We start from the raw sequence: 11,615 nt of genomic DNA on the forward strand, positions 1-11,615 counted from the left end.
CCATGGACCTGTTTCCCTGGGACCCCACCCCTAGACTGGCCTTGCTGGGCTTCTTGCCGCATTCCGTTCTGCTGGTAGAGTAACAGCCCTCTGCCTTCAGCACCCCATTAAGAAAGGAAAAGTCGTGGCCAGAAGTCACAGTATCAGTGATTCTGGATGTGTGGAATCTGATGAGAATCGTCTTGGGTAACAAAATGAAGGGAACTGATGGAAACCGCTACTGCCTGGTGTCTGCCTACAGGTTCTGACTCTCTTCCCCAACTTATGGTGACAGCCTTCGTTAACTAGGGAGCCCACGAGGAAAAAGTTTTTTGCCCAACGTTGGCCTCTGATTCTCCTCAAACAGTAGTGCACAACTAACCCCACACTTGTTGAGATATTCTTTTTGTCCTACCGTAGTTACCAAATCTCCGCTAAGGCTGCAAAATGAGGGAACCTCGCTGGATCCAGTGGAAGACAAATAAGGAAGGGAAACAGCTGGGCAGGCCTAGGAGTTCAGGGAGGCCAGGGCTTGGACAGGAGACGCTTCATTTGAGAACAGGTGTAAAGGATATAGGGTTTCAACACGGGAGACAGACACGGCATTCAAGGCAAAGAAAGATGTAAGTGAAGCCTGGAGGGGCAGTCACCTGCAAATGGACCACGGGGCTCTCAGTGGCTGTGGCCGTGGCCCAGAAGTGGGAACCCAGGGAAGAGAGGCTGGAACAGGGCTCAAGGGACCTCGATGGAGAGGCCTGTCAGGGACCATCACCTCCTCAGGCTGGAGAGGACAGGGCAAGCTAGTGATGAGGTCCTGAGGCCCCAGCGCCCCCACCCATCCTCTCCCACCACCACTCAGGATCATACAGGGAAGCCTGTTTCCAGATGCCTGTGATTTATTTCCAAGCTGAGCTGCAGCACATAGGAAAATACACATGGCTTTTCGGTCTACGTTTTTACAGAGAAAATAGATTCTGTCATTGGCTTTATCAGTGCCATCACCTCGTTCTGTGAGGTTCCAGGGTGGATGGCCTGTCTCTAAGACTCTGCTTTCAAAGCAGCAGCTTGGCCAAGACCTCTGGGGGCTGGAGTGAGGGGCAGAGACCCCCCACGGGGTGGCAGCTGGGGGGACAGAGCACATGAGCAGCACTCACTGCGAAGCTAAGGCAAAGAACGGAGCTGGCGGAAGGTGCCTCCTCTCACCCCAGGGACACGGCTTGCTGAAGCCCAGGACACAGACCAGGTGGGCGCGGGGGATGAGGGCTCTGGCCCAGCCTGGAGCAGCAGCAGGACTCTGAGTGTGCATGTGTGTGGGGTGGGGAGGCATGCTGAAGAGGCAGCCCAGCAGGAGATGGAGGGGCTTCAGTTCACACTCCCCCTGCCCCAGCATAGCTCCCAGCGCGTGGTCCCTAATCCTGCGCTTGGCCCCTCTCATTAGCTCTGTTTCAGGTAGGGGTCCCTGCTTAGGTCCCTTCCACCATCACCTCCCCTCAAACTGTCAGTGCAAAACATTCTTAGGGCCAAGCCTCCGAGTCCCCTACACCCTACCCAGGGCTGCAGGGAAGGGAGGAAAAGAAGGTGCTAGCTGGGGGCCTCGCCCAGCACCGGGAATTCCTTGCACATCTCTTGGACAATCATGCGGTCCATCTGGCACTGAGGCGAGGCTTCCTCCTCGGTTAGGATGCGTCGCAGTGTGGCCTGCAGGTCGGGGAGCCGGTGGCGGTGCTGTAGGTAGGGTGTGGAGCGGACCACAGCGTGCATCAGGGAGAGGTACTCCATGCGAAGCTGTGGGGAGAGCAGGCAAGCTCAGGGACCCCAGGGAGGCACTGAGACTGCCACCAGACAGGGACAGGCCACTACTGCCTCCTGGCAGCCACACAGACCCCAGGGCTGTGGACCACCTCACACCACTGAAGATCAGGGTTGCATCCCCAGCGCCCAGAGTGGACCTGGCACAGAACTGGCCTTTGATAGTCGTTGAATAAGTAAGTGAATAAATGAATCATCTGAGACACACACAGTCCCAGAATGCGGCCGGCCCAGGGAAGTCCTGCCTCAGAGAGGTGGCGAGGGGAAGCAGCGAGCCCGCACCCCTCCTGTAATGCTGGGCCCCTGTGGGGCTGCTGTCTGTCTGTTGGAGGCCCTCTGCTTCTCACTCTATCCTCTCACCCTGTAAGATCTCATTCACACGCACAGCTTCAAATAGTGACCCCCACTCAAACCTCTTGCAGAGACTCTCCGGTGAGCTGCAGATGAGAAAATCCAACTGCCCACTTGTCACCTCCTGCTTATCTCAGAGAGAACTCAAACTCACATAACAACCATCAAACTCGTGATCTTCCCCATCTTCCCAAAGCTGAAGGCTTTCTCATGCTCTTTATTTTAATAAAGAGCACTGCTGTCCATTCAAGTGCTCGAGCCAAAACTGTACGTGTCCCCTCCGGTTCCTTTCTCCCCACACCCCAAGTCCAATCCGTCCCAGTAAAACCCGGCCGTCTTACCTTCTACGTGTGCCCTGAATCCATCTCCAACACCCCCCGCCAACCCACCCTCGCAGCACCTCTGGCTTTAACGGCTCCAAGAACCACTCCAGTCTGACACCCCAGCTGCTCCTTATCCTCACTGAGACCCTGATCCATTGACCTGGCGCCAGCATTTTTTCCTCCATTTGCCTGCCTCACCATCCCTCATTTCTCTCTTTACCTCTGATTAGAGGAGTCAATACTCAAACCTTCTTTAGGCAGCATCACCCTGCTAACTCCCAACCCTGGTCAAACCAAAAAGCACCTGTTTATCAAATCCTAGTAGCTAAGCAGCAGACAATTACAGAGCCTTGCGCAGGCTTGAACGGCATTCCCCACCACAAACCTCACTGCCTGGCACCCCTGCCACTTTCCTCTGCCACGTTCACTGCTCCTGAAAGGACCACTGCCCACCTTCTCTCCATTTCCCAAACCTAAACTGCCTGATCAGTTGGCTTTGTGCTTCATGCAGAAAACAAGCAAACTTTCAGAAACGCCTGGTCTTCCCCCAGCACCCACACCTCACCTGTCCCCAGTGAATGAACTGCCCCGGCTCCTGCCAGAGGCCATCCCTCCACGGGGGCCTGGACCCTCCCCCGCTGCCTGACCTACTTGACACCCGCAGTGGCTGACTCTCCCAACACATCAGCCGTTTCTCCACAATTGGCTTGCTGGATCATTCCCTCTGGCTCAGACATGCACCAGCATCTCCCACCTTTAAAAGACTTTCCCTGACCCCATGTCTCCCTCCAGTGATCCCCCACCTTTTTCTGCTCCCCTTCACTTAAAAACACACGAAGCTTGTCTCCATTCACTGCTCCCGCCTTCCCCCTTTCCACTCCCCTCCAACTTCAAATCCTCTCTTCAACTTCCCACTCGAACTCTCTTCCCTCCACTCCATGGACTCTGCTTGTGAATCATGCCTCATCTCCATGTGGCGAATCCCGTGGCTCATTCTCAGGCCTCATCTCACTCGGGCTCCTAACTGTGGAGACGGCTCATCCCCCTCCTCCTCCATACACGTGGCTCTGGGCTCCTGCTCTCTTGGTTTTCCTCCTGGGTGTCTCCCTACATGCCCTGACTGTGCCCTGGGCTGAGGCCTGTGCTTCCCTCTGTCCCATCCATCCCACACCCTAGGTGACCGCACTGTCACAGGCTTCCCAGCACATCTATGCACAGCCAACTCCAAAGTGTCTCTTTCCAGTCCCAACTCACACCCCAGTGCCTCCCTGACATCCTCTGTACCTGGATGTCCAGCAGGTATCTTCTCAGTCTTGACACATCAAAACACAACTCTATTCAAAAGTTCTTCCCCACCTGAGCAATCAGCACTTCATCCACCCGGTTGCTCCAGACCAATCCAGCAGCAAGCCCTGCCAACCCACTTCCAACACACCCCGGCCTGACCTCCTCTCCCACCCTATCCGTGCCACTTGGGCTGTAGCCGCCTCCTCACCGGCCTCCCGCTTCTGCTGTGCTCTCACAGTCTCTGTTTCATTCAGGATGGTAATTGGATCACTTCCCCTGCCCCAGAGAAGAGGTGACAACCTCCCGCTGCAGCCTCCAAGGCTTTGTGTAAACTCCACTTCCTCCTCCTCACCTCCCACCACTCCCTCCACTCTTGCTTTCTTCGGACAGCCCACCCCTGATCACCTCATGGCGGGCTCCCTTGGGTCTTGGCACATCTGTCATGGTTGAGCAGCCTCCCACACTTACCCGGCTCCAGCAGTGCCCCTCGCCCTCGTCTCCATTCAGTGTCAGGTCCCCCCCTTTTGTTAGTTTCTACACAGCTGCCATCCCCAGGCACCTTATCTCCAGGCGACAGGTCCGCGATGTGCCGCACGGTGATGTCGATGAGCGCCATCATATCCGTGTGGTAGAAGATGGCAGCTGTGGCGGGGCTGGCGAACACGTCCTGCAGGAACTTGAGGACGGAGTGTGGCGGCTGAGGCTCATGCTTAAAGATGCGCACGGGGTCATCTAGAAGGCAGGGGGAAGAGGCGTCAGGGCAGTCCTCGAGGGGGCCCAGAGTCACCCCAGCGAGTTACAGGGGTCATGGAGTCAAAGGACATCGAAGGGGCCCCGCACAGATTCCTGGGCCCTCACCCCCTCTGTTCAGGAGCAACAGTAGCTTCTCGGAGAAGATCTTGACATTGGCGTGTTTGCTCAGGGCGGCCATGATGAAGTTCTGGTCAGGGGCTGAGGAAGGACACGGGGGTAGACAACAGCACAGGTGCTAAGCCTGGAGAGCGCCCCTCCTCCCCCCTACGGCGGAGTCAGCCACCCCCGTCAGGCCCTGCCCCCACCTGGCAGGTGCAAATTGAGAGCCAGAAGTAGATTCATGCAGAGATCCGGCAGTTGCTCAGTGGTGTCCAAGGGCAGTCCGTCCTCAACGATGCTCAGCAGGAACTGGGCGAAGGGTGTGCCTAGGTGCTCTGGGAGAGGGGCACGTGGAAGTCTGCAGCCCCCCCATCACACACCCCACACCACCCAGCCTCCCTGGGTTTCTGTGAGCCCTGGGGACATTCAGTCAGACTATGGTCAGTGGGCCCCTCGGGCCATGGGGCCCACCTCCAGTGGGCTGTGGGCTCTCTGTGATTAGCTGGTCAGTGACCTGCCTTCTTACCATAGTGTGCATAGGGCACTGCCTCCCCCATGGAGAAGACCATGGCCAGAATGAGGGCGGAGTAACAGAGTTTCTGATGGTCTGTGGGGGAGCAAAGCAGCGGTCAGAGCCTCCCCCCAGATGGCGGGAACCTCCCTAGATGGCAGGAAGCTGCCCCTCGCTCACCCTGCGTGTCTGTCTGCATGTCCCGCGCCAGCTCCACAGGCAGCACAGATGACACTAGTGTGGAGATGATGGCTGCGTCCAGGCTGCACATGGCGCCGAAGCACTTGAGGAGCAGCAGCCGCAGTGACACCCGGTGCTCCTGGCAGGGGACCCTGTGTGCTCAGTGCCCGGAACCCCCACCTCTACCCAGGTCCCTCTGTACCCCCTCCCCTCTGTTTCGCACACACCATTTGGTAATAGGCCACCAAGGCCAGGACAGACTCGAACTCATTCCTCTTGCACATTTTCTTGCAAACTTCAGGGTCTGCATCCGTCTGTGGGGAGGACGAAGTGTGATGGAGTCACTCAGTGTGAGGTGGCCACATGTTGAGTGAGCTGAGGACAAGTAGGGGAGACTCCCGAGCACTGGGGAGGGATGGGGCAGGGGTGGGGGACACGTGGGGGCCCTCAGCCCGCACCAGAATGTGCAGCAGCTCCTCCAGGTAGCAGCGGATGACACCCTCGTCCTCATACAGGGCCCAGCTGCGCTGCTGGGCGTCATCCTTCCGCCGGGCCAGGTCTGCAAAGATCACTTCCAGCCTCTGCTGGTCGTGGCAGACCTGCCCTGAGGGCAGGGCAGTGCTCAGGTCCTGGAGGAAGAGGTCTGGCTCAGCACACTTGCCCCTCACCATCTCCAGGAGGCCCACAAGGCCTGGAGTTCAACCTAGACCCTGAGGTCATGGCATGAGCTCCAGGCCAGTGTCAGGCAGGGGGCCCCAGCCTCACCTACCAGAGCTGCCTGGAGCCAGCGTCGTCCCAGGAAGGGTGAGGGGACCAGCTCCCGGTTCTCTTCCCTCCTCCCCGCTGCTCCCATCAAGCTCCCACAAAAGACCTGCTCCCACAGCCCATCCCTCAACATCGAGGCCCCCACGGGCACTGACCCAGTTCTGTACCCCCTCCCCAAGTAATTCCACTGCCCCCAAGTCTTAACAACCGTCTGGGACAGGATTCTGCATGAGACACATCTGTGGGGTGTTTTCCAACCACTTGCCTCCTGTCCCAGACCTGGATAAACATCCTCCATGAGGAAGGCCACCGACTCCTCACCGCCTGAATGTGACTGAGACTCCACCCCCTGATTCTACACAAAGTGGGACAGGCCTGTCATCCACCCACCTCCCGTGTTCCTCTTGACCCTGCCATCCAGTGTCCCAGCACAGGCAAGCCCACTGACTCACTGCTCCCCACACCCCAAACTAGAGCTGCAGGAGCCATGGAGCCCTAAGGAGAGACCTCTGGCCCATCTGGCCCCCACCGTGTAGACTGGGCTCATGCCCCCCAGTCCTGCTCCCTGACCAGTGCCCCAAACTTGGCAAAGGATCCCACCCGCCTATGATGCACACACACCTCATTCACATCTCAGTCAGCACTCAGGCCTCCATCATAGCTCTCGAAGCACCCATTGCTCTCCACTGCCAAGACCAGCATGGCACTGCCCTCTCTCATGCCTTATGTCCATTCCTTCCCTGCAGCCTGAGAGAACTCCTGGCCACCCACAGCTGTCTCAACTGTCACCTGCCCCAGGTCTCACCTCCAACCACACCACTTGCTCCCTCCCTCACTCCCTGTGTTCCAGCCATGCTGGCCTTGTTCCACTTCTTCCTGCGAGCCAAGCTCGGTCCTGCCTCAAGGCCCTCGTCCAGCCTGAGCCTCTGCCTGGAATACTCTTCCATCCTTTCTCCTTCAGGGATCAGCCCAAATGTCCCCAGCACCCAGCACAAGGAAGCCAAGAGCTAGAGCTCAACAAAGACCTGTCAGGTAAAGGCTGGACACAGTGTGAGGATGGGGAAGGGGCAGAGGCTGTAGGGCGGCCCCAGGATGGGGAGGCCCCTGACCCTGTAGCCCACCCTCACCTTGCCCTCTACCAGTGAGAGGAGGACCTGCTCCATGATAGGTGAGCTGGCCGGCACAGAGGCCTGGATGTGACCCACCACGACGCCAATGGCCACTCGGCACAGCTCGTGGCTCAGGCCAGTGTTCCTCCGCACGAGCTCCATCAGCTCTGCCCCGATGGTCCTGGGCACAGCAGTCTCAGCCAGCGCCTTCTCTTCTGTGGTCCCCAGGCTCAGCGCACCCAGGGCTTCCAGCTCATCAGGGGCTGGGGCTGTATCAACCGCTACCTCCTCTTTAGGGGGCTCCGAGTTTGGCACCTTGGAGGGAGGGGGCTGGGCTTGGGACACAGTGGTATGCGTGCCTCGGCGGGGCACAGGTGGGGGCGTGGGTGAGCAGCTGGGGCCTGGCTCCGATGAGCTGGAGCCGGTATAGAGTGTGTCAAGGGAGGTGCTGCCGACAGAGGAGCTGCTGGACACAGAACTGCCCCCAGAGGGCGTGGCGTTGCGGCCGCCTGTGGGCAGAGAGGGGATGCTGTGCTAGGGCAGCCCCCTGGGGGCCCCAACCCCTCCAAGCCCAGAGCCCCCGCCCCCCACTACAGGGCCTAGTTCCTATGCCAGACCGTCCCACCAAGCCCAGAACCCCCAATTGCCCCAACACGTGCCCTGTCTTCCCCCCAAGCCTGGAGCCCCCAGTTCCCTGACATAGGCAGAGTAACCATTCCAAGCACAGGGTGCCCCCCCAGTCCCCCAACCCCGCCTTCTCACCACTCCCCAAGGCCACTAGGGCCTCACGGTCTCGGCGCTTCACGGGTGGGGGTGGCGTGGCGGGTGCTGCTCGGCGAGGCTGTGGTGGGATCTGGGAGGACAGAAGTGGGATCTGAGGGTACGACCTGGCTAGCGCCCTGAGCTTGGCATGGGCAGGACTATGGCTCCAGGCGGCACCGCTGACCCCAGTGGACCCCTGGAGCCTCTGGACAAAGCCTTAAGCTCCACCCACCTCCCTTCCCCAGGATGTTCTCACCATGTACCTGGTAGAGGCCTCCATCTGCCCCAAGATACTCAGAACTGGGCAGGCTGTGCTGCCGCTCGAACCCAGCTCTACACACCCCATTGGGCTGCCTGGCAGCAGCAGCATCCAGGTGGTGGTCACTGGTGGATGGGGTCATAGTTGCAGGGTTGGGGGCTGAGGGGCCTCTGCGGGACAGGGTCTCTTTCCGGTGGTGGATCAGCTTCCTGAGGGAGGGACAGGGAGGTTATTGGGGGAGTTACCTTACGACTCCCCAAGTCGTCACATGCTCCTCGTGGGATGCGGCCCACCCTAGCCCAGGCTCCCCAACCTCCCACTGCCCTCATGCTCCGCCCCACTCTGCACTACCAACACTGCTGGCATCCCCAGTACTCACTGAAGGACCCCACCCCACGGTGCTTATTGGGAGGTTCTCCCGCCCCACTCACTGGAGGATCCCGCGCTGCTCCAGGCTGTACTTGCCACCATCCCGCATGGCTGCATTGTGCACAGCCTCAATGGCCCTGTCAATGGCTTGGAGGACATCCTGCTCCAGGCCCTGTGGGGGCAGGGGTGGGCAGTTAGGCCTGGGGGCCAAGTGAGGTACTGAGCCCAGAGCCAGCCCAGGATGGAGCCCGGGGCAGACAAAGGACCACTACAGCTAAAGCCTGTAATGCCAGATGTGAACACAGCAAGCCGAACTAGAATATGAAATGGGCTTCTCAAACTGCGTCACTCAGGGAGCTGGGCCACGGGGAGGGCCCATGCTGCTGCTTTATATATTGGGGCCCCGCTCAGGATTTTACCTCACAGTGAGGCTCTCAGCTAAGATGTCGCCGAAAACCTGGGGTCTAGAGCAAAACCACAGCCCACGGACCCTCGGTTTGAGGCCAGGAGTACACACTTCGTCTATCCCCAGGCTTGGCTCAGATCCCAGGCTGAGATGCCAAGCAGGGAGCCTCTAGTGTCTGAAAGTCTTAACAAATCACTCTGGATCTTGCTGATCCTTCACAAAACCAAGGTCACACTCCAGAACGGCCCTGTTCTCAGAGAGCCTTCTGCAGGCCCTGGTAGCTGAAGACAGGCCAAAGGGATCTCCTCTCTCCACCCCTGCTGCCAGCCCCCATCCCCTCAAGCTGTTCCAGGAATCCTCCAGACCTGCACTGGGAAGCAGCAGTTCTGTGTCTGTGGCAAAAGACAGACATGAGCGCAGGACCTGGCCCCTGCCCCAGATTCTGTGTTGCCATCCGCAGCAACTCAGGGGTCCAATCTACCCAGCCTGGCTGGCATGGAGTACAGAGTAGGGGGTGGCAGCTGTGGGACCAGCCACTCCCACCCTTCGCTGCCCCTGGCACACATGGTCCATCAGGCATAGGAGCCTCAGAACTAAGGTGACATCACACCAGAGTGGGTTTGAGAAGCTTCTCTGATGGGGACAGACAGATGGACTCAGAGGTCAGCAAAGCCCTCCAGATAGCATGGGGCGTGTCAGAGTGCAGGAGACAGCAGACAGAAAGGGGGACAGAGAGAGAAAGACAGATGATACACAGAAAGCAAGAAAGATGGAGAGATAGAGGGAGGGAGGGAGAGAGAGAGGGAGAGAGAGAAGCAGAGGGAGACAACGCAGAAAGAAATTGAGATTTGGAGACAGAGAAGGGGAGAGAGTCAGAGGAAGAAACACACACAAGTGGAGAGTCAGAATGACACCGAGATACAGAGAGAGCCACGGAGACGAAGACAGAGGGAGATATGCAGCAAGAAACCAACAGATAGACAAGATGGTAGCCTCTCTGCCCTCCCCAAACACCCAGCCCCAGTGGCCCAGGCAGGGGAGGGGCCTCTTGGGCCCTCGGGGAAGAGGCAAGACTTTCCTCAGAGGCCTCCAACAAGCTCCCAGCTCCGGAGAGGCTGGGTCTGACATGCTCACCCTGGACCCAGCAGCCCTGGTGTCCAGGGCTCTCACTCTTACCCAGACACTCCTAGATGCCATGAGGCCAAGGGTTTAGGGACGAGGGCCCATCCCCTCTGGTAAGACCAGATGACATCTCCAAATTTATCCTGTTATTTCTGTCCTAAACTGGGTTGGGACAGGATGTTTCCTAAAGGCTATGGACTAGGATGGGGCGGGGGTGTCTGGCACAGGGCAGACCTGGAGGCTCCAGGCCCTCCTTCCCCCTGTGATCAGAATAGACCAGCTGGAGACAACACATCCCAGCCTTCATACCAGGACTATTCTTGGGGAAACAGGAACTGGGGCTGCAGACTCCACTGGAAGGAAATGGGGCCAAAGCCAGACCAGGGGACGCCATGGGGAGGTCTCACTTCCTTGCAATGGGAGCAGCCCCCACCCCAGGCTGGGGGCCAAGGACGGATGGAGCTCCCTCATCTTCAGAGAAAGGAAGTCTGAAAAGTCAGGGCCTGAGGCTTGTGAAAGAGGTTAGGGAGAGTAGTGTCAGGGAGTGTCGGCAGGGCCTGGGATCCCTGGTTCAAAGTGAACTGACGAAGGTGTCTTAGGAAGGGCTTCGGGGGTGACTGAGTACAGGAGAGTAAAAGATACTGAGGTCTCAGGGCTTGGGGGGTCATTTAGGGGAGGGGGGTGTCCATGGCTCTCAGTTCCAAATGGGGGAGGGGGTGTGAAGGCATGGAAGATGGTGGGGAAACAGGCAGTGTCCAGAGTTGCCCGGGTCTCAGTGGTGGAAGCTGAGGAAAAGGAGGCAAAAGTGTGGGATCCTGGTGATCCAGGGAAGGGGCCAATTAATTCTGGGGTCTCAGTGATCTGGGGAACTGCTCAGAATTTGGTGTGCTGGAATCTCAGGACTGACTCTTGAATTCTATTCGGATGGGGGTTCAGATGTTGGGGCCCAATGGCTCTGGGATCCCGAGGAGTCTCAGTCCCAGAGTTGGGCTTTTGGTAGATCTGAGTCCTCAGAGTTGGCTGTCAAGGCCCTGGTCTTGGGTGGGGGCGCGGGCTCTTAGGGTCCCAGTCCTCCTGGGGTTTCACGGTCAGGTTCTCAAACTCCTTATCTGCTGGAGGTCCCGGCGGGCCTGGGGTGCCGGCGTCTGTCCTGCGAGCCTATGTTGGAGCTCAGTCTAGGGGCGGCTGAGGCCGGGCCGGGGAGGGGCACACTCACCTGCAGGCGGCGCAGGTAGGCGGGCGGCACGTAGCCCGTCTCGCCACTGCGCGCCCGCGCCGCCAGCCACCAGTGCGCGCTGCTGCGCTCCAGAACCAGGAAGGTCTCGCCCGCGGCGAACGCCAGCGCGTTGGGCTCCGCCGAGCGGAACGCGTACAGCGCGCGGTACATGAGGGTGAGCCGGGCCGGGGCAGGAGAGACAGCAGGGTCTGCGGAACCAGGACGCCAGGCCAGGAGCGCCTCACCGCGCTCGCCCTGCCCCGTGACACACGGCGCGTGCGCGCGCGCGCCCGCCCGCCCGCCGCAGCCCCGCCC

The 11,615-nt window shown here is 59.2% G+C and overlaps 1 protein-coding gene across 2 annotated transcripts; it reads right to left on the reverse strand.

The window, feature by feature from the left end:
* Window positions 1-857: 857 nt before the first annotated feature.
* On the reverse strand, window positions 858-11,615 carry NCKIPSD (NCK interacting protein with SH3 domain). 2 transcript variants are annotated; one of them, XM_082413550.1, is made up of 13 exons: window positions 11,301-11,486; window positions 8,619-8,728; window positions 8,192-8,396; window positions 7,929-8,019; window positions 7,185-7,675; window positions 5,751-5,921; window positions 5,520-5,606; window positions 5,293-5,431; window positions 5,128-5,208; window positions 4,808-4,936; window positions 4,608-4,700; window positions 4,309-4,481; window positions 858-1,764 (listed from the first exon to the last, which is right to left on the reverse strand). In XM_082413550.1, exons 1-13 carry the CDS (start codon window positions 11,469-11,471, stop codon window positions 1,561-1,563), a joined length of 2,145 nt encoding a protein of 714 aa, XP_082269676.1. In that variant the 5' UTR covers window positions 11,472-11,486; the 3' UTR covers window positions 858-1,560. The 2 variants fall into 2 exon arrangements, with proteins under 2 accessions (XP_082269676.1, XP_082269677.1); XM_082413551.1 differs by lacking the exon at window positions 5,128-5,208 and having other exon boundaries at window positions 11,301-11,615.

The sequence above is a fragment of the Balaenoptera physalus genome, assembly GCF_965194825.1.
Source record: "Balaenoptera physalus genome assembly, chromosome: 11".
Classification (NCBI taxonomy): domain Eukaryota; kingdom Metazoa; phylum Chordata; class Mammalia; order Artiodactyla; family Balaenopteridae; genus Balaenoptera; species Balaenoptera physalus.